This window comes from Hetaerina americana, unplaced genomic scaffold, assembly GCF_022747635.1.
Source record: "Hetaerina americana unplaced genomic scaffold, ioHetAmer1.1.p SCAF_5, whole genome shotgun sequence".
NCBI lineage: Eukaryota > Metazoa > Arthropoda > Insecta > Odonata > Calopterygidae > Hetaerina > Hetaerina americana.
This window is the reverse complement of record NW_027287095.1, coordinates 67,419,430-67,444,386: the sequence shown is the minus strand read 5'-3', so window position 1 is coordinate 67,444,386 and position 24,957 is coordinate 67,419,430. Positions and strand designations below refer to the sequence as shown.

The window sequence follows — 24,957 nt, the reverse complement described above, 5'->3', positions numbered from 1 at the left end:
GTGATGGGAGAGGAATCGGGGAGGGGGGCGGAGTTGTGGACCGAGGGTAAGGGTGGTTTGGAGAGTCGCAGGGGTCACTCGGAACCAAGAAGACTCCGGCCGTTACTTTGGCGAAACGCAGTCACTCATGAACAATGTAACGGTGGGTTGGTAGCACCCAGAAGCCCTCATTCGCATTCCCGAAGATGAAACATTCGGCCGGACATACGATCCGCCCTCGTGTGAATTCCTCTCTTCATGAATTCCGCGCAAAGAGCGGTGGATAAAAGTCGTTCCCAACCAGGACTCGACCTTCCCACGTACACCTGTCCTCCTCCCCTCCCCCTCCCCCCCCATCCCCATCATCTTTCCTCAGCCCACTCCTACCAACTCGATACCTCCTCCGTGTGCGTCCTTTCTCTCCTTCCCCTCCCCGCATTTCCACTCACCCCAAATGTGACGACGACCGCCGTGCCTTTCTCTCCCTTCAGTCAACTTTTTACATCCTGTTTACATCTGTTCCGCCGCCTTCTCCATCTGCCCACTTCTCCCCTCATACGCGCTATCCCGGACCGCCTCTCTTGAAATGCCTTTGTCCGGCGTGGACGGGCGGAGGGAGGTGGGGGGGGAGAGGAAAGGGAGCCGAGGTCGGGGAATGGAAGTGAGGACGAGGAGTCCGTGCATGCCCGACCCTCTCCCGCCGCCCACCCATCCCCAACCCCACCCCCGCTCTGATTCCCACCTCCACACACATTGTCCCGCCGGCCTCGCAGGAATGGGGCGAGGTGTTTCAGCGCCACCGCTCCATGACGCACAATGACGCCGCCATCCCCTTCCGCGGGGAAGAGAAAGAAAGAAAAAATATACAAAATATTGAGAGGAAATAATGCAGTAAACTAATTCAGTTTTTCCTTCTGCGTGCTTACTTGACGAACGGATGGATATGCGAATTTCGAGACCGAAGGAGGGGTCCGCGAGTTTTACACGCCCTATCACGTGGAAGCCACTCCCTATAAGCCCTTTCCCCCCCTCCCCTCGCAGAGCACTATGGGCGGTGATTTCAGCAGGGCATGGGAAGGGTTATCGGTTTCCCTCGTCTCCATTGAAAACCTTGGATAATCATTTCTAAACATCGTTTTTTTAGGCTTCATGATTCAGTCAAATAAACAATGACTCCATTCAGAATTCATTGTTCATCATACTTGTAAACAAAGGGTAGTATTGTGTTTTTTCAATATTTCTCTCACAACACGGTGGTGAAAGAAGTCTACTTATTCTTAGTAGCGTATCCCTTCTAATAAAACGGTCACTTTAAAATTCAAAACTATAATACGTATCATTCCCAGCCGTATATGAACACTATATCCTACGGAATTGAATTCACGTATGAGTTGGTTGCTTCACTATTCAGGTTAGTAGGTTCAAATCGCGCCCGATAATTATACTTTTGGGTTTTAGAAGAAAATTAGATTACAGGAATTAATTGCACATCATAAATATATGAAATCCGAAGGATAACTTCCACGGCTAATACCCTTCTAAACATTTGCTTTGTTTTATTTAGAGTAGCTATATACGTATGGTATGAAAGTTGAAACTTGTTTTGCCAGAGCTTGTCAGGATAGATGGGAGGAAGGATGGTGAACTGAATAAATTCTCATGTTTTGCCCGAGAGAACCAAATTGACATAGTCATAGCTGACATAAACGTCAAAAGGGTTGTAAGCAGCGGAATGTCCCCTTATTGCCGCCCAAAATAAGGGCACGTCGCCCGAGGTGATCGCCCTACCGCTTGTTCGAGCAGAGCAGCTTGTTCTCCCGCCCGCGACAAGTAAAATTAGCGCCTAACAATAGCCGCAGCCTACCTGAGGAAGGCCCGAGCATGAACGTGCGGGAAAGCATTCATAATATAACAATTACCGCGGTCGGGCGAGCATCGTGCGACTAACCGCTTTGCCCGCACACATTGGACTCGACCGCGCGGGGGAGTGGTCGCTGCTCTCTGGCGTGAGACTCGGCGACCGTCGAAACACAGGCTCCCGTGGTCACGGTACTTGGAAAGGTTGCATGGTTTTTCTCCAGAGTAAAAATCACGGCTCAAAATCTGAAGTCTTGGTCTCATTTTATTTTTAAGCTTCCGCACATCTGTTGCAGTCCACGGAAAAGGAAATGCATGTTATTTGAGTGTGAGTGCATTTTTTGACCATTTTTTTCGAAGGTGACCTAGTGTAAGGACACGCCTTTAGAATATTCCGTCCAAATGACAGTTCACGTCTAAGCTGAGTATAATTTACATGCAAGTCGCGACTGTAAAATAATCTCATCTATTGGAATACGGCAGGTGGAGAACATGCTATTCAAATCCATACTCGATTCGCGGTTTCGCCTGTATCGAGCGAAACCTTTTCAAAGACTCACCAATATTTTACTATCATCACAAATTTACCTGCCATTATGAAATATTTCATATCCGTCCTAAGCTTCTACGTCACGAAACTTAAACTTTCCTTTTTTTGCTGCATTCAAAATTTCAGAGCAATACTTAAAACAAATTATATAAACGTTTCAAAAAAAAGAATCATCGCGATGGATATTAAAGTCACAGCGATCTCTCGCAATAAGTAAGTAGCAACAAATTAGGTTAAAAATATCAAATAGATTACAACGCATTTGATAGTTGCCTCGGTCGTTATTTTTTGTACAGTCTAAATAGAAGAGCTAATGTACACGTAATACATCACGGCGAAATTGAAATGCGCGCGATGCGACGAAATAGTTACGGATTGCTCCGCTCCGTCCCGTTTTTGGAGAGCCCCCTCATTAACGATGCACCCCAGACAGTCGACCTAGTCGCCCTCACGGCACGAGACGACGACACCGGGGACCTTAAACAGTCAAGCCAACCCCTTCCATATCGATTCCGTCACCTCCACGGCCTCGCGCATCCACTGCCGTGCAACGCCAGATCCCCATCTTCCTTGACCACCGGTGCGCGCACTTGGGCGGGCCAGTAACAAAGGAGTGGAGCGGTGAGAAGGTTACGTTCCGACATGTATCAACTCACCTCTACGTCATGCCTTCAATTTTAATGATCTCAAAAATTTCCAATACGTATATCACCAGTTTATAAATGAAAATACCTTCCCTCTTATAAAATCCCATATGGATTAACGGGAAACTATGAAGGACGCCCTGAGGGAATATAATACGTCACTGAATTAATCCTGGGATTTAATGCATGTACGAAAAACCGTGAACATGACGCTGTCACTATTACTGTCATTACTTTGGTAACAACTTGAAATGAGGCAAGCCTCGAAATGATAAGGCAAAGACTTGAAATTGTACCAGAAATGTCACTCAGGAGGTATCAAGAATTCCATTACAATTAGCACAATTCCTTTGTGAACTGAAATGAAAACTTTCGTTTTCAGTGGTTATTTTTAAATAGTGGCGAAGTCAATTTTTATGAGTTTCTTTCTCAGAAAGAAGTCACAATATTAATAAGGATTTAACAATTTGAATGCGGCATACACTTGAAATCCTTTTAAAACGCAGAAACTGTATCAGTCAAACGTCTATGTACTCGTAAAGGTTTTATTTACATCTTCCCGTGACGAATGGCAATTTTTTTGATAAAGCGTTCTAAATATCCTTTATCATTTTGCAAATACATGAATCCTCATCATTGACATGGTTTAGATTGCATAGATCAGTTCCCAATTTATGTTCCTGATCTCTTTAGGATGCCCAAACATCCTTCTTTTATTAGGTTTATATGCGATAGCTAATTTTGGTAGTATTTCTTAATTCATTCTTTCAATTTGTTGCTTCCAAGTGCATACAAGCTTATTTACTTAATATATCATTTTTCATTCTAGTGCATTAATGTGACCATAAATCCAGCGAGTGCCATTCATATTTACCAGCCGTTATATTACATGCACAGACGCTTGACTTTTTGGTTTCTTTGGTTGCTCAAATATTTATGGATTGTATTCGTGGCATTTATTTTATTTATATTACTCTAAAAATGCACCTGGAGATAAAAGTATCTATATTCATGCGGATAAATCCCATATTCTTTTATGCTCTTATTAAATATTGAGCGTAATTCGATCAGCTTATACCCTTCGTATATTCTGGCACAATGTAATATGAACCCTTACTGTAACTAGTCAGCAATGATAGGCTACGGAGAATCACGAGGGAGTACATATTTATATTGATTCATTCGTGGTATTTATAAATTTACGATTAGTATCATTCTACACCGTAATGGTTAAATGAAACATTTTTATTTTTATAACAATTGAAGAAATTTACTTATATATATGTTTGTTTTACATCCGGAAAGCCAATAACCACATTTTTTATTGCACAAGTAAAGCAAAATTACGTATAGATTAAATTAGCATAACGTGTGAGAAACATTAACCTTTGATAGTTATATTCAGCTATTTTTTCCATTTAATATTTTCAAAACCAAGTAGTATGACTGAATGTACATTTTTTATAAAATGGACGAACTCTTTACTTTTGATGACAAAGTTCAGCTATTTATCTCTGCTTGACAATAAAGTAGGAGCAAAATGCCTTAATATACGAATGTACGTGTTTTTTCAGATAAAACTTGGAACTATATATTTCTTGATTTGGAGAAAATGTTAACAGCACTTAAGGCGTCACTGTTGTATGCTATTTAGTAGTTTTTAGATAAGGCCCAGACAAAAATTATGTGCGTTAAGATTGGAGACTTCAATTTTTTATACCACATGAATTTGCACAGACAAACATTTCGCGTTTCTGCCAATGAACCAGTGAAAATTTTAATACGGTCTACTTTCTATGGTAACACTTCGACGATTGAAACCACTGGTGATTAAGATGATTTGAAGATTTTCTTCCCTCATTAAATCAGTACCATAATTTTACCTCCTTCGAAATTAGTAAAACGTTCCTCGAATCCAAATTAAAAGAACCTCATTCCACTTATTATAAAATGAGACGTCTCATGCAAAATTACTACTTAACGTTAGCAAAATTCATTCGCAAGTTCATGAAATGAAACTCGTAACCGCAACAAACTTGAGTAATTTGTCAGAGAAAGAAACCCTCCCAGTGAAATTTTCGGTAATTTCACTTCAACTAGAATTTAGTTTTAGTTTAGAATTTTCTTTGTTGCTATAGCAGCCCTGAGAAAACATATTTTAGTCGGGTTGTTAAATGACGCATTAAAGATCCGGGAAACGCTTTTGATTGCGTAGGGTAGTGAAAATGGAGGCACCTCTCTCCTTTGAATATCCTGTATTTTACATTTAGTTCATGCTTATTAGTCGTCCTCGCGAAATGCGTCTCATTAATGGCGTTTTTAGAATGTCTCGTAAAACCCTTGCCGTAATATTAAGGTCGCTGTATATGGAACCACCCTTCTAGCTCAGTATTAAAAGAGTTAAACATACTCGTGCATATAGAGCGCGCCTTTAAGACTCCATGGGTGGATTTTAAACGCAGATAGCTCACATGGTAGACTCTTTGTCTTTGGTTGCATAGCTTACACCGTGTGACGGTTTAGGTAGCCGTAGAGATGAAAACATACTTACATTAACTATTCCCTTATGTGAACAAAAAAATTTAATGTCAGTCATCATTAGAAATTAGTTAATTTATTCATCCATTTCATATGGTTTAAATATTTCTGCTAGTGAAATTATTATGTTATTTCCCTCTTTTTGCTTTAAATTTTGTTAGTTATATGATTAGGTAAATTTTTATATAATAATCAAATAAAAAGTTAATATTTTTAGTAGTAACCTTATTTATTGAACTCTTTCGTTCCATTTCTCGAATAGGAATCTACATCGACTGCATAAAATACCTTTTTAAATTTTCTATGAACCACGATTAATATTTAACCACCCAACTTATAATATGGGGCTCGTTTTGGTTCTTGAAACCAAAACACCATTTTGGTTCTTAAGTCTATACATTTACTTTGTGGTTAACGTAACTATACTTACGTGATCCTGCTTTCACACTGCTTGCACCACAAGCTGAGTCCATTATCACCTTCAAGTACGGTAAGTAAGGAACTCATAACGGAAGAATGGAGGACATCGACGTTCAAATGCACTCACTTAAATGTGTCAACCATTTTGAGCACGCTTTCAACCGGCCCTGCACTCTTCTTGAAGTGCTCCCCAACATCATCCTAGTGTGAGACAGTTGAACGAAGGAAATTTCTTTCTCGAAGAAGGGAGCTCAAGACGGCAGCATTTTAATTCACCGCAGCGCCACGCTGCTTCAGTCGTATCCTCCATCCATTGGAGTAAACCTCAAATAGCAAAATGTATTTGTACTGGAAATTTGCCAAGTAAAATTATATCCTGAAGTACCTGGTCACTTGTCGGCTTGTGAATTCAACAATGTTCTGATTCTAGATTCAGTTCATGCCAATAAAATTTGAAATAAAAGGCTTGTATGAAAATATACAGTTATTTTAATGATTTGCTACATATTTTAAAATATAATTATTACTTTATTCTATATTAAATGACTTTATAGTATTAATTCTCAAAACCCTTTGACATATTAATTATAAATTGGACAATAAACAATAATTACTTGGGTCAGCTCCTGTTCATGTGAGTGAGATTGTTTATTCACTTTAGATGATTTGACAGTTATTGAGTCCACTATGCAATGAAAAATAATCATGAAAATAATTCAAAAAAAAATTATCAGAAGACATTAAAAACCCATTTTAAACCATCTCTTGTTCAGTGTAACTAAACAAATAAATAAAATTGAAAGCATTTGGACAGTCTTACATGATTTTAATCAAAATGATTGTCTTCAGGTAACACTTATTCTCTTCAAATACCCTACCACACATCCAGATATAGGAACAATTAATCACAAAATATCTCTTGTCAGTTGCATAGTATATCCTGTAAAATTCAAACAAGAAACACTTGCAGTAAAACTTTTTTTCGGGTACCATGGACGCATTGTTTTCTTTAGACAACGTTATAGTGCATCTTAAAGGTTGTTATGGCACTGATCCATCAGCCTGAAAACAATATTAAACAGTTCATTTTAACCTTTAACGTCTTAAAATAGAAATATATGTTTTATATTTTCGGTTTTCATTTTCAAAACTTACCTTGTGCTGCCTGAGGGAGCAAGGAGCCCGGCAGAATTTTTGACGCAGTGAATGAACTTCCCCGACTTCCGAATTAAAATATTTTTACGCCGTATATATAGGCAATTTAAAATACATAAATGTTTTGCTGGAAGTATCCAACAAAACCGTGAGGCGTCATATTTTAACTAAATTGGCGAGCCTAATTTGGTTGGTCATTGGTGTAAATTTAGCATCATCACTAATTTTGAACACGACGACTGCAAAACTGAGTATCCTAAAAAATAAATTAAATATAAATATTCGCAGTTCTGTTTTCACGGTTAATATATTAATTCAAAAGTAGCACTCCAGTATTAAAAAAACAATTACGGCCGGAATATAAAAATGCTTTCATTTAAACTAATGAAGTAATTGTCTAATAACATCATAAGTGTTGTCACATCTGAATGAATTTTAATATAAATGCTAAATTTACACATTTTTATTCCCTATACGCAATGGATATAGAATGTTGATGAAATTTTTAATGGTATTGAAAGGATAATGTTTACGCTGCACTGTGTACAAAAGCATGGTAGATGTTCAGATTAATAAAATTTATAATTCATTTGTAAATATGGATTTTCCTGCGCATTTAATTTTGCACCAAGTTAACTTCTTTGCTATTAACATTGTTTCACGTTTTACCTCCTTGTACCAATTATTCATACATGAGAAATAAAACGAACAAAAATATAATGAATAAATTATCTCCTGAGACTTGGTCTTCGATTTTTACGTCTTTATACGCGAATGAAGGTAATATATTGTATTGACTAACTAGAAATGATATCACTCCATTCAAAATCATTTGGTTTAACAATTAGAAAATATGTAATGTTGTATGTAGATTTGTATAAAATCTGCATTATACCTTGTATTATTACCAAGATCCTATAGGCATTGCATAATTTTTAAATTAAATTTTCTTAGTTAAAATAAATATAAAGTAATATTTTATAGCTTAACTAAAACACTGATTACGTGGCTGTGTCTCTGAATTATGATAAAATTAATAGTTTTGCATTCATTTTGAATGGCTTAAAAATATAACTACAGCTTTCAAATAATTGTAAATAAGGGTTTTAATGAAGATGGGATTATTAATTCTTGCCCACACAGTTAATAATGCATCTACCTGTGATCAACGTCAAACGTTTCAGCTCTTGAGATAAATTGTGAACTATTTTAATGATATATCATACTGAATAATTGTGGCAAGGTCCCCATTTAAATACTTTGAAAAAAACTTTCGAGCATACTTTTCTTTTTTAATGAGGCAAATCAAACGATTATCATAATTTATAAAAGTAACGCGTCGATTATATTTTGGACAGTCTCTGAAAATCAGTACACGCTATGAAATGTTCTCACAAAAACTAATTGCTTAATAAATATTTTGAGTTTCGGCCCCTCTCATGTGAAAAAACATTCAATATTTATAGCGTTTCACATCATATTGTCTTCGCCGCTTACATAGTATTATTGTTCATTAGTTTCCCAAGTCCCACTTCCTTCCGACTTCCACCATTTTTGCATTGTTTCAGCTTTTATAAACGTTTCGAATGATTTACTCAATTGTATTAAATTATTACTCAACTCTATTTTTCTCATTTTTAGTTGATTCCTCCATTCATATCTCTTAAGTATTTATTAATACACGAATTCTCCGTCCCCAAAGATTAACTTTTGGAAGCATACAACTTTACATGTCGTGTTTAAGTCCTAACCTTTTTTTTCATTTGTCTTCACCGACGGTTCCTTTCATTATTCCTCTCTCTATTTTACTTCAGCTAACGCAAATCTTCTCCTAAATTCCTAATTGCTACGTCCTATTTCACCCAAAATAGTTCTCAAATTCACAAATGTTCTACTTGCTTTAATTCATGATCAACAGATTTAATTTTAAACTTTACCTTCCTGTTTCATGAGAATCTCATTTCTTTTGTTTTCTTATGATTAATTCACATCCCCTTTTTCTCCTCAAAGGCTGAAATAATCTCGGTAATCACAGAAATTCCTTAACTGTTCGACTAACTTTATCTTGATCAAATCCATATGCATATGTATATAAACGTATTTAGTTAGTTTCCCGTCTACTTCCATTCCAAACCCCCGCCCCTCTCGTTCTCATATTTCCATCGCTTCAAATGTCTCTCTTGTCGTTTCCTCTGATTAAATGCAGGTTGAATAGTCAAAGCGATAACGTGAAACCAGTGGTAAGAAGGGAAGTTCTGCTCCCCTGCTCACCACTGCTTGTTCCGACTCTCCATCCGCTGGCCTTAGTAGTATATTCATATTCATGCACAGGCTTCCTTTGAGATTCATGTCATTCCAGTGTACTCATGTATTATCTAAAGTCTTCTCACTTATTCAAAATATTAGAAAAGTTAATCCCAGCTCAGTGAAATTCTGGTGATATTCAGGGAAGACATATATTGATATTTAAAGAAAATTGTCAAAGGATTGAAGTAGTTTTAAGACTGAAATGCCTCTCGCCATCCATTGATATGGAGGCGGGCAACCACGGAGACATCGGATTAAATTTTGTGTGATCGAGGGTCTCCTGCTTCAATTTTTCGAATAAATTTCCCATACTGAGATTAAAAGTGGGACCATGGGGCTTTATAAGTTTCGGAACTAATTATGCCAAGGAAGATATTTTTTTCCACAAAGCTTGAGGGGAGTTTGAAAAAAGGGAAGTAGAAAAACCATGGGCCTTAAGGCATTAAGCTATCAATGCTTTTGATATATCGCTCATGAGACTTAATAGAGGAGGTTTTATTGGCACCCATCGAAGCTTAAAGGAACTTTTGACTGAAGGAGATCAGGGCGTGAGAGAGAGGGAGAGAGCGGAGGGAGTTCTTTTTGAGGCGGTGTGCCTGGAAGTTGGACGTGTTGCAGTAGTGGGTTGAATCATTGGGTGTAGAAGATGAAGGGGGGGCGGGGATCGAGTTGACTGACAGATTTAAAATGAAGGGTAACGAAGACCACAGAGAATTCCTTGATTCAAGAGCAGAGGGGATCATGGCCACTTAGGGTTGAACTATTAAAGTGGCATCTAACCCGAGCTCCGGGAAAGAATGTATAGTGATCTAATGCACGTTACTCGGAGAGGACTAGTGCTAAAGTAACCTGCATCTAGTAAATGCCTGACATTCAACTCACGTTAACGTAACTGTCTGCAAATGTATCCGAGATCCCCAAATGGTAGCGTGAAAGAGAATGAATAGTAATGCCACGTGGAATATGCATGCAGCTGCAAATACTTTCAAGCATATCATTCATCGAAAAGCTTGGAATTTGAAATTTTATCTTTTAAAGTAAACTCTCTGAAAGAAGCAGGTCGTAAAAAGTTTTCCGATCAGTCAAAATTGTACTTCTATATCAACTAAATGGAAGAAGTTCAGATTCAAGCCCAATACGGGAATTGGGATTATGTAAACACTGGTAGTTCGACCTCGGAAATTATAATCCCATTCCCAATCAAGATTATCGAGAAGATTCCCTGAAACCAAATTTTGTTTCCTAAATAGTCCAAAAAAGTTTAAATGAAGCAAAATTAATTCATTCTCCGTCAAAAAAATCTAGTTAAAACATCAAAAGTTCGCATTTTTATGGCATAAAAAATGGCGTTCCCATTTAAATTATTTACATCCGGTATATAAGAGAAACTTTAGCCTAGAAACGCTAGTTTATAACCATTATCGAGTTTTTTGTTGCATATTTTCCCTCTATTTCAACGAGATCTTTTTTGTTATTAAATAGGAAGCATATTATATTGAAAATTTTTTAAAGTTCCTTATTTATTATAAAAAGAACATATTGGTGGAATCACCATCCATCCATGGTGTAATAGCTGATTTTTATGAAAATGCACATCCAAATTACAAAATACATGTGAATGGTGAAAGAGAATGAGGCAAATAGTAAACTAATTACTCTATTTGGCTCATAGGGAACAAACTCAGCATTTGATGGTTCAATTTTCATGATTAAAAGCTTTCTTTTAACTTATTTATGATTTCAAAGCCAATGCGTATAAGTTTCTCTCTTGATTAATAATGACTTGAAGGCATGATGTCTTTAATACTCACTCATGGACAAGGACTCTCTATGGAATGCCAAACAAAATATTTTTTATTCATTTTGGAGGAATAATGTTTCCTTAAATTGATAAAAAAACAGAAATCTGTTCTTTTCGTATATCCGATGATTCCCAGAGTGATTCCGAAAAAAAATGTACGAAAAATCATATTTTTTCCAATTTCCGATTGAATTGATAAAAGAATAAATATTTAACTCTTTCTTATAAGGATTTGTCGAAAGGAATCCGACGGAGACAAAAATAAATATATTGATTATAGTTCTCTCCTTTGGATCACAATTCGGAAATATGAAAAAAGTTTCATCGAGTACACATCGAACGAAGGAAAACACTCCATCATTTATGTGGCGGGAAACTGATGTTTTTATCTTTCCATTAGTCTTCAAATTATTACTGACTGATTTTACAGCGTTTTTTACGTTTTTTTACGTTTTGAACGTTGAAATAAATCCCAATTAACTATTTTTTAACATGTGTTCTTCATTTGACTCACGTTAACTATTTTTAATGCATTACCCCGCAATGTATGAAATTTATAATTCTAATATCATAAATTTTCATGTGGGTACTTATTTTTATACTCATATCTTGGAGACATAGTAGTGATAATAAAACGGAAGCTTATCTTTAAATCTGCCTTTTTGATATTTCGTTTTTCAGAATTTCAGAATTCTACACTTTTAGAATTATCCCAGGGGAAAAGAAAAATCTGTGGGCGATGAGTGGTGATATTGACGATAGGATGTGCTCTTTTGGACGTTAGAAACTTAAAAGGAATTAGAAACCAAGAGGTCTTAGAGTTTGACATTTTTATAAAACAGACCCACACCGACAACTACATCAAAGCAGATTCACACCACCCCTTTCAACAAAAAATGGCAGCTTTTAATTTTCTCATACACAGACTACTGACGACACCACTTAACAAACAACGCTATTTCAAAGAGTTGGAAAACATCAAACAAATAGCCATTAACAACGGATACACACCCCAAATTATAGACAAATTAGTTAGAAACAAAAAAGAAAACTTGCTAATAAACATACTACACTCCTACCACAACGTGAAGACAACAATAATAAATTTATCGCATTACCTTTCTACCCCACATTAACCCGAGGCCTTGATAAGGTCTCAAACAAATTGGCACCAAGGTCACTTACTCGAACCGTAACACTCTTCTTATGTGTTTAGGGAACCCGAAAGACAAAACACCACAGTTAGACAAATCAAGTATTTACGAAATTACTTGCTCACACTGCCAACTCTCCTACATTGGACAGACGAAACGTAATCCCAAAATCAGATTTAAGGAACACATAGCACACTTTAAGAACGGACGTTTCGATAGATCAGCTGTCGCCAAACACATTTTTGAAACGGAACACTCCATCACTCCTAACGACTTAACATTATTAAAACCGATACAACACTGTAAACTCGATGCATGTGAGAGTTTACGCATTCACTTAAACAAGAATAAACTAATGAACAATGAACCAGGCATCATCAACAGTTCACTTTTTAACTTCGTTAGTCATTTCAGAAATAGGCAGCCCCCTCCTAATAGCCACCACTCTTCCCCCACTCCTTCCCACGTGACCTCAACAAACTCCCCCCCACCTACCGACCATCACTTAACCCCTCCCCCCTTGCCCCTCCAGGTTTATATATATACCTCACCCCCCGACCTGAACACCCACTTGACTTTGGACAGTGCCTGGTGCACATTCTTCCTCCAAGTTCAAGTTACCATTTGATTTTCTCCCCGTTGATGGTCACCTGGTGACCGAAATACCGGTATAGGAGTTCTTCGTAATTATTTTTATTGGCCTTAAGATCTTCTTCCTTGAGATTATTTCTGAGCAAATGTTATTTGGGCTTGAGATTTTCTAACCTCAGTGGAACTCAGCAACGCCATAAAGTAGTTTCTGGGTATGAATACTATGTGCTAGGTGTGAATAGTTTGTGCTAAATATGCCAGTGAATTCGGGTGTGTTAGCCCAGGTGGCTGTGTTCATCTCTTGAGCGGAAGTTTTCGTGTGATGCCTTTGGACATACCCAACTAAAATCAAAATATAGTGATTTCCCAGATACCCAGAGCTAAGCGAGAAACCGCAGGTGGTGCGGAAAAAACAGCTGGCCATCCTAACCCTGAAGGTGTGAATTTCACATTCGTCTTGGGGGTCTTTTGTGGCGAGTTCTAACCACGCCTATCAAAACGAACCCGTAAGCTGACTACTATGGCATTACTGCATAGAATCATAATGGAAATGAGACATTATTGCGTATTGTAAAGTTAAAATATATAATGTAGTATGTGATTTTTTCCAGAATAATGTAAAATGAATTTAAAATGATCATAAGAGTGAAATTACTTCCTTGAGTGAAGAGTGAAATTACTTCCTTCCATAGCTCGTAGAAAATGAATGCATCTAAAGTGCATGTACTGAGTGAAATGAATGTAATGAAGTGAAGGGAATGTAAATTAATGAATATATGTAACTGTTATTCACAAGATATTTATATTAGCATGCAGGTTACTAAAAGAAATGTTCGAGATATTGAACGCCTGATACGTACTAGTATAAAATGCATATCCTCATTTCAATTGCAATACCAAACTCGTATTTGAATAGATCATATACTAATTATACACACACAAACGGATATGAGTGTGTGTGTGTGTGTATATAATCCTTAGTGCTCCTGGAGCATTTCTAAAGATTAAATAATATCTAGGAGATTTTTTGCAACATTCATATATACATATACGAGGGTCATCCGGAAAGTAGTACCCGTTCGTGCCGCATGAAGTGCTGACGACGCGAGTAGCCGCTGGACGAGGTCAGATAGCTTCAGTGGCTTGTCTGCCTTCTCTGAGCCAAGTTGCGTGACGCTAGCATTGCCTGTGTTGTTTCTGTGATTGTTTACAATGTTTAAAAAAATTGAGAACGCCGCCAGTTGTGAAGTGAGGGCAGTGATTAAATTCCTCAATGCAAGAAACGTTCGCCCATGTGATATTCATCGCCAATTAAAGGAGGTGTATGGAGACAATGTAATGGACGAGTCGTCTGTTCGGCGGTGGTGTCGCAACTTCAACATGGGGAGGGGGAACACACACGACGATGAGCGTTCGGGGAGACCGTCTGTCATTACAGACCAACTGGTGAGCTCAGTTGACGAATTCGTGAGGAACGATCGGCGCGTCACAATTGATGACATCTGTGAGCATTTTCCCAATGTTTCTCGAACAATTGTTCATGAAATTGTTAAACACCATCTGCATTATGCAAAAATTTGTGCAAGATGGGTCCCTCGCGTATCTCAATGAGCTGGCGGCGAAGGACTATGCAGCAGGAATACAGAAACTTGTCACACGTTATGACAAATGCCTTAATTTGCTTGGAGATTATGTTGAGAAGTAGTTTAAAGTATCCTCTTTCAAATAAAATTTTTTATGTTTGTTAATATTTACTTTTGTGTCTTTATTTCACGAACGGGTACTACTTTCCGGATGACCCTCGTGTGTGTATATATATATATTTTAAGGTAAGGTATATATATATATATATATGAATATACACACACACATATATATATATATAATGAATGAATTTTCACCAAGTAGAGCCTCAACTCAAACGATCGAATTCCTAAACGATCATGTTAGAGCAGACGTAGAAGTTTATAGACGATTCAACTTGAAAACGATCAAAATATCGTATCACTTTGACCCCTGAAACTGGTATTACTAGGGAAAATTTTATAATTCTGAACCTGATACCATGGGGAAATATTTGTGAACAATATAAATTCAAATTGATCAAATTATTAATTGAAAAAATTAAGAAGTATCTTATGTGCATTTCAAGCGAATTGCTTATTAAAGATTGTTCCCTCACGGTCATGCTTCTAGTCCGAGGGTGACTTTAGGCGGCCTTGCCTTGTGGTCAGATATGCAACATTTTAAATGTTCCCTCCAATATACGATATACCCAACTTACCTCTTACTTTAAACTAACGCAAAATTACATAGACAGCTTTTTAAGAGAATGTTAGCACTTTCCCACAACATGAAAAATTAATGAATGTTAATAAACAGCAATTTCTCAAGGGTGAAGATTATTCTCAGACACAAAGTGAGCATTGCTTCCTTCTTTATTTTGTGGGAAATTGTTAAAATTCTGTTTTCTTGTGATATGATTTCTTTCCGACAAATCAAGCCAACCGGAAACGAGTCTTGCTAGATATAACGTTAACGTGATGTGCATCTTATCCTTATCAAATCCTTATCCTTATCTTATCAAATCCTTTCCAAAAAGGTTCCCATTATGCTGCCTCTGTCATTTATGATGAAATCTCCCAACATTTCAAGATGATCCAAAGCTTTCGGAATAAAACGAAAAATTTAGAACGAAAGACAGTAAATATAAGATAAATTCAATATACTATTTAAGATTCCATGGAGAGGTAATAAACTTTTCACAAATTTCTTTTAATTGCTCTTTTTTTGCTAAATTTAACCGAAACGAATCAATCAACTGCAATAGTAACTAGTTCAAAAACAGCTACCGAAAAAATCTTCTTTGAAAAACGTGTTTACCAACGTTAGGAGTTGGTAACTAGTTAGTGAGTCTAATGTGAATTATTCCACCAAAACCGTATTCAACCAGAAATTTTAGTTGTTTTGTTAGGAGTGAAATTCACACATTGGGATAGGGTCAATTGCTTTCCCTGTACATCCTGTGGTTACTCAGGAATCTGAGAAAAACACGAAAAATCGCACACCTTAGGTAAAGCTGAGTGTACCCAGAGGCGTCATACGTATTCGCACCTGGGCCAAAAAGAGTAGACTTTGTAAGAAATTCCCTAGAACTTTGATATTTTTCAGTGCGCATATTATCAATTTAAAATATATAAATGCGTAAAAAGAACGCCACTAATCCAGTATCATGATCTTTAAAAAAACCCGCCTATTGCCTATTTACGTAAGCTTTCAACTTTCGATTGTCGTGGTTCTTCTATTAACCGTGAGATGGCATACGCTGTAGTTTCGAAAGGCAACTGCAGGAATGAGTTATTGGAAAAATTGATTGTTTGTTAGGTGGAGTTTCCCCGTGAAGAGAGAAGGATGGAAATTTACAGATCTGACTTAAACTATTTGTTTTAGGATTTACAAGTAAATCAAATCTCGATCAAGTCCGACGTCGAAGCAATGAACTGTACGTATGCAACGTATTAGTTGTCATCTGTAAATAACATCATGTTAATGTTGATAAAAGATCAGTTAAAATACATTTTCATCAATGTGATGGTTTATAACAAAGCACATTATTTTTGTGAGAGTATCTACTATTGAATACTGGAGCGTATGAATCAGATAATATCGTATTCAAATGTTGATTTAAGACAACGTATGGACGTCTGTCCACAATGTTTTTATTGTAAGAGGTTGTTAATGCATTCTGTGGTTACCACGTACATTCAAACGAATAATCCAAAAGTATGGCTTTAATTTATTTAATTTTTGGTGCATATTAGTGGGACTGTAGGATCTTTTGTTCGTTCTGTCAATCGAAGTGCAATGTCAATATTTTGACGTTTCACCTCGAGAGTCACGTTAAAAGGTATTTTGGGTGGCCAGCCCTTGTTCGTATTGTTTCAAATTCCCTTGATAGTTGTATTTCCAGTGCATCATGTTATATGGCTGAAATAAAAAAAATTCACTGATTCCAGGGTGAAAAGAACAGTTGCTAAAATTACTTCATCAACCATGAGTCGTCAGCTTGAAGTGGTTCTGCGAATGCAGGCACGCCTTGATGCTAAATGGGCCCGAATTGATCTTCAAGATGCTCTTCATCGTGATTCTCTTTGTCGGTTGTGGAATGAGATGGTCAGAGATGGCGAACTAACTGGCCCGTTTAGTGACGGGATTCTAAATTCCGTTGGTACAACTGCACGCAAAGGTGAATTTCACCGTCATCAACGAAGGAAGCCTGGCACCTATTTGTAAAATGGTTTTCAAACGTTCTTCTAATATTATTCAGGTGAAACTGGACATTACTATTGTGGGATGAGAGTATTAACATGTCCATGTTGTGATGGCATCTGCGGACCGCAAACAGGATGCAACTGTGGTCCCTGCCAACGTCTTGATCAAGAGGAAAATGCCAGAGAATCGGTTGATAAGAAAGGATGGCCCCCTCCATCAAGACCACAGCTGGAATCATGGACTTGGGGACCACAACCAAGTGGGTGTTCAGAAATTAAATTTTAACTTATTTTTAAAGTTTTTTCTAGTGGGTTGCATGTTCACCTAAAAATTACTAAGGGTATCCATGCTAGTGGCAGAGAAATTGTGAACTCTGTAATGACTGTTAGCTGAAATAACATAAAATATAGATTGGACAATTAATAGTAGTGATATTTACAAATTCATATCATATTACATTATCACAGTGATAATGCTGATTCACTGTATGAAAAGTTGTCTATTGGCTTGTTTGAATTGAATTAAATGGCAAAAACTAGGAGCAGCCTGAACCTACACATTTTAATTCAGATTTTTGGGCACAAAATCAGCTGTCAGAAGCGCTCGACATATGTTCCCTACGAAGGAGTGCATCTGTTCCATAATAATTGAGCAGTACTTGAATGAATGAAGAAAGTTATTATACTTTTCAAGAGAGGAAGATTTAAATGCCGTCTTTATTTCAAAGTTGTATTGTTGGTATGACTGTGAAACTTAGATAATTTTTAATAAATTTAAAACTCCACACCATAGGATTAAGGATGTAATAGAAATATGCCGGTGTAAAGAGCTTTTCCAATATCATCATTTACTTGTAAGTAGCCTCACACTAGGTTCCTGTCTTTTTCATTTTATTCCTTATTAGTATGCCTTCTTTTGCTCGTGAAGAATATATTTTGCTTCAGTATTCTCTTGTTGAATATATCTAGTTAGAGTATATATCAACCTATTGTTCATGTACATAATTGAATTTTTTCATTTGACTAGCAATAATGTGCATATTCAGCACCCCAATTTCAGAAAAGTATATGCAGAGGAAAAGAACTTTTTTTAGAGCCCAGCACTTTACTTTACTCTTCAACCATGGTACCAATACCAATTATTTTATTATTTTTAAGTAATCTACTGGTTAAAGTAGGTTTTGGATGGGCACAACCACCAAATTTTGTGACTCCTAACCAAACAAAATTCAGCGACCTACTCTACATCAAGTCCCTCTTCATCTCTGTGTATTTCATTCCTCCCTTCATCCGGTCCAACATCCTTATCCTGTTCCTGCTCTTTCCTTGTTTGCCTAGTATTCTCCCCTCTATTACAGTCTTCAAAATCCCTCTGCTGATCAATTCCCCCTTCATCCATTTTTCCTGCCTCCATAGGATTTCTCCCAACAAGCCCCACTCTTTGCCCACCATACCAAGTACTTCCACATTTGTTTTCCTTTCGGTCCATTTCACCTTCTCCATTCTTCTCCACGACCACATTTCAAAAGCCTCCAATCTACATCTATCCTTCTGCTTCACTGACCACGTTTCTGCACCGTGCTTGGCTACACTCCATATCAAAGTTTTACGAGTTTTTTCTTAATATTCTAACTCAGTGTCCCTGACATCAACTCCCTCCTCCTTTTGAAAGCCTCTTTGCCTGGCACAATTCTTCTCCTTAAGTCCGCACAACTTTGACCGTGTTGGTCCAAAACACTACCGAGATACATAAACTGTTCTACCTGCTCTGGTTTTTGCCCTCCTATTTTAATGTTTAGCTTAGCCTTTTTCTTTCTAGAAAATCGCATAACCTTTGTTTTATTAATATTGATTCTCATCCCATATCTCTCGCACTGCATTTCCAATTCTCTCAGCAATGCTTGTAACCCATTAGCTGACTGACAAGCTAAAGCTTGGCCATCAGCAAACCTAACTGATTTTACAAATTCCCTGCCCACTTTCATTCCTAGCTCCAGGTCTTCCCCTGCCTCTTTAATCATTTCCTCCACATGTACGTTGAACAGCACTGGTGACAATGGACAATCCTGCCTTACACCTCTTCCTAGCACTGCCCATCCAGACTCTTCGTTCCCCACTCGCACCGGAGCAGTCTGAGACTTGTATAGGTTGCGAATTAGCCTCCTTTCCCTCCAAACTATTCCTATTTGCTGCAATACACTCATTAGTTTTTCCCAATTCACTCTAGTAGTAGTAGTAGTAGTTTTGAGGGGAGGCGACCGACAGCTAAGGTCATTTGCGCCATAGGGGATGGACAGGAAAGGATGAAGGGTGGAGAGAAACCCGGCGTCGGCATTAGCCTACTCTTTACGAAAGGCGCCAAGGGGTCCGCAGCTTAACGTCCCATCCGACGGACGCCGTACTCACTCAAAGTGCCCTCCACAAAGCACCTCGAGTAGGGATCGAGATACCTCTGAAAAATATTCAACACCGCCGGGATTTGAACCCGTGCCCTCAGGGTGGGAAGCCAGTACGTTAGCCCCCGCACCATCTCGATCCCCCAATTCACTCTATCAAATGCCTTTTCGAAATCAACAAAACAGGCAAATACATCCTGATTGTATTCTATATTCCTCTCGATTAGTGTCATCATTACTGCAATGGCATCCCGCATGCTTTCCTTCTCCCCTAAAATGGGTGACCCTACCAGGAGCAATTATCATTACTCCTGACAGCACAGCTGTGGGGGTCATTAAAACACACAAGGCCTTTCACTACATCAAGGTTGTAGTTCATGGAAGGGACCAATACCAATAACAACACCATTTAAGTAAACAAGAACACTTTGGGGTTGGGTTAAATGGTACATGCTGGGAAATTCCAGTTTGAAATTTTGTGTTAATTCTGGCTAACATTTGCAGTAAGTTTTCAGGCTTGCACCTCAACTTCATCTTTAAAATTCCACCTTCTACATTAAAACAGTCAGACTATAAACTTGAGGATTTTTTCCTTACTGTTATCAAGAATAAAAATGCTTGGTTGACATCATGTCATTTTAACCAAATTGTTACTAAAAATAATGTTAAACATGAGTAACTTCATTATCATTTCACTGTTTAAGTAGATGTAAGATAATAAAATGATCAAATCAATTTTGAATTATTAAAAACGCTTATTGGTGGCTGAATATACTTTATGAATGGTTTTATTTTTTATAGCCCCGGAAAAGTTGGCTTCATGTCTGTATTCATTAATACATGAACAAGCCCGCTCATGCAACGAATCAGCTAGTTGTGGACTTTGGGCGTGCCGTCTCCGGCAGTGTTTGGCCATATGTCACCGCCATTTTGCTGCTGTGGCACAGCAAAGAAATCATCACTTCTATAACCATGTAGTTCCCACCAAAGTCAATTCCGTTGGAGAGCCATTGAGAGCAATGGGCAAGACTGCCGGCTCATCACGCAAGTGGTAAGGTGGTGCAGAGGTTCAGAATGAGTAAGAGTATTGGCTTTTGGTCAATTTCCTATCTAAATATTTTATGTTTGACCAAGCATATTGGATTAAGCAATATAAGCTTCCAACCTGGGAACTGTTGGCTCTAATTCACATGATGCATCATGACACTATCAAGTGTCTCAGAAAAAGCATGTATTCCCTTTTCATAATGCATGATTCCATGTACATTTTTTAATCTTCAATGTCCAGATACATTGCTCTAAAAACTATAATGAATTAATTTCTTCATGTGTCACTGAACAACTTTTTTTCATTCACTGATGGCATAGAGCGTAGATTCTCTATGGCTCTTTAAGTTAATGGTTTCTTGTGAGTAATTAATGATTAGAATTCAGTATATCAATGTAAGTTTTGCATTTTTCAGTTTGAAATCAACTGAGAAAGCCACCATTGGCCTTGCAAGAGTCGGCTCAAGGGCAGCCTTAAACTTCTCTTTTGCTTTCCTGAGAAGGGCATGGAGATCAGGTACAAGTCTTCAAATAACCCCTCAGTATTTACTCTGTGATTTTTGTGCATTATATGTAGGAATAAAGAAAAAACTATTATTAGCAATTCAAATAGTGCCTGATGGATACGAAGTATTTTTTTTCTGTCAATATCAAAATGATGGACAGAAGTCAACAATGAGATTGAGGTGAATGATGTTCATGATCTAGAATCATTATTCAGAATTTGCCAACTTTCTGTACCTATTAACTTATGAAGAAACTAAAACATAAAATGACTTTGCTAGGATATAATTTTCATTCTAGTAAGTATGCAAGTAATTAATCCAAAATTTTACACATTTGAGGACCAAATAATGTTAATTGGTTATTTTAGCATTAAAATGCAAAGCAAAGTAGGGTAGGCATATGCACTGTGTTATAACATAAATCTTTCTTGAAGAGAAAGGATTTATATGTAAATTCATTTGTAATTATTTAGAGCTGAGTCTGCAGCAGAGAGAGACTAAGAGATGTTGGTCATATCATAAGCCCTGAATGTAATGTGCAACAAAATGTCACGTCTTTGATTTATGTTCAATTTTAAAAGTTGTTTCCTTTTTCTTGTAAAATTACTTTGGTGGTGATTTTAATCAATGTCAACTATCATGGATTATGATCCCAAACTTCTAAGGATAGTAAAGTAATACGATCTGTTTTTAAAATACAATGAAAAATGAACAAAAGAAGTCCCGAGTTAAAGGTAAAATATTCCAAAATTTTCAAAAGCGAGATTTCATGTAAATCATTTCCATCCTCTTTTGAATAATATTATTTATTCATTTATTAACATTTTGGAAAATTAGAGTTAATTGTATGGAATATGAATCCAATGTTTACCAGATAGTTATGAGATATTGAAATGTGAGAAAGGCACAACACAAAATAAGAAATTGCAAAAAAATCATTGATCAACGTACTAAATTCATGAATGTTCGCAAATCTACTTGCTTAATCTACAATTAATTCCATTTTATCCATAAGTGACATCTGCTATTTTGCTAAAACATTGGTAATAAGTATTTTTTTATTATATTAAATTCAAAGAAATTTAACCATGGCATTTAGATTAACATCTGTCCTTGTGGGATTCCATGCTATTAGGAATTAACCAAAATTGAGTTTCAAGGGGTAAATTTACTTGATAATGGAATATTCACCTTAAGTATATTATTTTCATTATTATTTATTGAGGTATAGATTTTCAATTGCCTTCACAGGTTTCTAATACCAAAACTAAGTACTGCACTATAAATGGAGACATGCATTTCAAGGTTTTGAAAACAGCATAATAGTTAGTTACTATGTTCAAACGTCCTTATTATGTAATTGTACTAAAAGAGGATTGCAGCCATCGAAAGTCCATATTTTACGTTCTAAACTACATGTGTTTTATAACTTTAATCCTTTTTTTGTTTGTGTTCTAGGAGAAGATTCAGATTTGTGCAGTGAACTTTTACAAGAATCCTTAGATGCACTGCAGTCTCTGCCTCTGGCAACTCTTTTTGATGAAACATCAGTGTCACCGGTTTGGCTAGAAGTTGTGGATCGATCAGCAAAGTTCCTACGACAAGTTGTTTTAGGGTAAGTGTCATGTTTCATGGTATGATCCAAATTGATTGAAGGTATGTCTCTAACACGCCCAGTCATTTGTTTAAAAATCTAGCTCTACTTAATCAAGTCTTGGTAAAAAGATGAGGTTGATGAATGCCCGGCAGTGTTCAATTGCCATTCTGGTTAATGTCAGAATTTTAAGCAGCTAGCAATGGTTTATGTTTACTTATTACCAGTTTACCATTGCAGTGCCACAATGGTGGAAAATAGGTGCTAATGTGCAAATTTTAAGTTAATGCAAAGATAAAGTTGTCACAGAAAAAATGTATGTATCTCATGTCTTTGAAGTTAATAATAATACTAAATATCATAACAAAAATACATTCCCAAAGCTTTTAAATAATCTATTAATTTATAGTTTCTATTACTTGAATGGATGAATTTCCGTAACATGTAGAATTAATATCTTCTCTTCTAAGTGTTAAATTCTCTCATTTATGAAATGTTTTCATAGTGCAAATACTCCTTGGAATAAATCCCTTGGGCTTAATGAGACAAGACTTTAGTTGTTGCTTGGTATTTATTTTAATTTTCGAACTCTATAAAGCTCTTATAATTATAAAAACTGTATTTATTGATAATATTTTCTCTCTTAGTGAGGTTGGTGGTAGCGGTGGGAGTGAAATTGTTCCTTGTGCAGATAGGCATACTGCACTTTCTTTGCTATTGGAACTGGCGGCACAGAGAGGTTCTCTGCCACACATTTTGGATGCTGTGTTACTGCTTTTGACATTATGGGATAGAGGGAAGGATTCACCTGACAACAGGTTTGAACAATTCCTTTTTTTAACACCTTAACCATTTTCATTCACTTTTGTCCTCATGCATACAAAATCTGTCAATAGTTTAAGAATTCCTCCTCCAATCTCCTGAAAGATTGCCTTTTTACAAATTAGTTACCATTGAGTTTTGATTGCTCATAGTATGTTTACCAACATTACCAGTGATTTGCACTCAACTTAATGAGTGTTAAAGAGGAATAAAAAGTGGTAGTGGCATAGGAAGAAGAATTGCATTAGGCAAAGGAGGAGGCAGGAGTTGATGATAAGGATTTTGAATAAAGTTTTAGGAAAAGATTAATGAAAACTTAAATTGAGCATGGCTTTGTACGGCATAGAAACATGGTTGTTGAAGCAAAAAGATTGTCATAGATTGGAGGCTTTTGAGATGTGGTCGTGAAGGATGGAAAAAGTAACATGAACAGATAGGAAAACAAATGAGAAAGTGCTAGGCATGGTCAAGGGGGAGAGAGGATTATATGGAGGAACCCAAAGGAGGCAGGGAAGATATATGTGGAGTATTTTGATTGGAAATGGAATGCTGAAGATCATGAAGGAGGGGAAAACATAAGTCAGGTGTGGAGGGTAAAGGACAAGGATTAAAACAGAATGAAGGGAGGTAAAATTGTGCCTGCAGTGGACACCAGCAATTCCCAAAAGGGGGTATAACTCTACATTGTTTGGAGTGATCATTTTCATTTTCAAGTAAAAGACTGAAAATGAGCTTTCATAATTTGGATGTTTTGTGTTTAATAAAATTACTTCATTTTTTTGAAGGGTGCAGACAATCTTCTAGAAGTGATAATCTGTTAAATGTGTACCTGTATTTGGCTTGTGTTACTTTCCTGTTTTGATAAAATTCCTACAAATGTAAAATGTTTTCTGTGAAGTCATAATAGTTCTGTAGCTTTGTTATGAGTATCCTCCTATGGTAAATTATGGAATTTCTGTGCATGTACGAGGGTCATCCGGAAAGTAGTACCCGTTCGTGAAATAAAGACACAAAAGTAAATATTAACAAACATAAAAAATTTTATTTGAAAGAGGATACTTTAAACTACTTCTCAACATAATCTCCAAGCAAATTAAGGCATTTGTCATAACGTGTGACAAGTTTCTGTATTCCTGCTGCATAGTCCTTCGCCGCCAGCTCATTGAGATACGCGAGGGACCCATCTTGCACAAATTTTTGCATAATGCAGATGGTGTTTAACAATTTCATGAACAATTGTTCGAGAAACATTGGGAAAATGCTCACAGATGTCATCAATTGTGACGCGCCGATCGTTCCTCACGAATTCGTCAACTGAGCTCACC

General features: G+C 36.9%; 1 protein-coding gene across 1 annotated transcript in view; it reads left to right on the top strand.

The window, feature by feature from the left end:
- Positions 1-16,413: 16,413 nt before the first annotated feature.
- The window catches only part of HERC2 (E3 ubiquitin-protein ligase HERC2), a 137,865-nt gene continuing 129,321 nt past the window's right edge, over positions 16,414-24,957 (top strand). Inside the window, exons 1-7 of the mRNA XM_071592171.1 lie at positions 16,414-16,498; positions 17,013-17,242; positions 17,324-17,527; positions 20,465-20,714; positions 21,127-21,227; positions 22,675-22,831; positions 23,458-23,628. Coding sequence (XP_071448272.1) covers positions 17,050-17,242; positions 17,324-17,527; positions 20,465-20,714; positions 21,127-21,227; positions 22,675-22,831; positions 23,458-23,628 — 1,076 coding nt within the window. The 5' untranslated portion in view covers positions 16,414-16,498; positions 17,013-17,049. The remainder of the gene's footprint in view (positions 16,499-17,012; positions 17,243-17,323; positions 17,528-20,464; positions 20,715-21,126; positions 21,228-22,674; positions 22,832-23,457; positions 23,629-24,957) is intronic.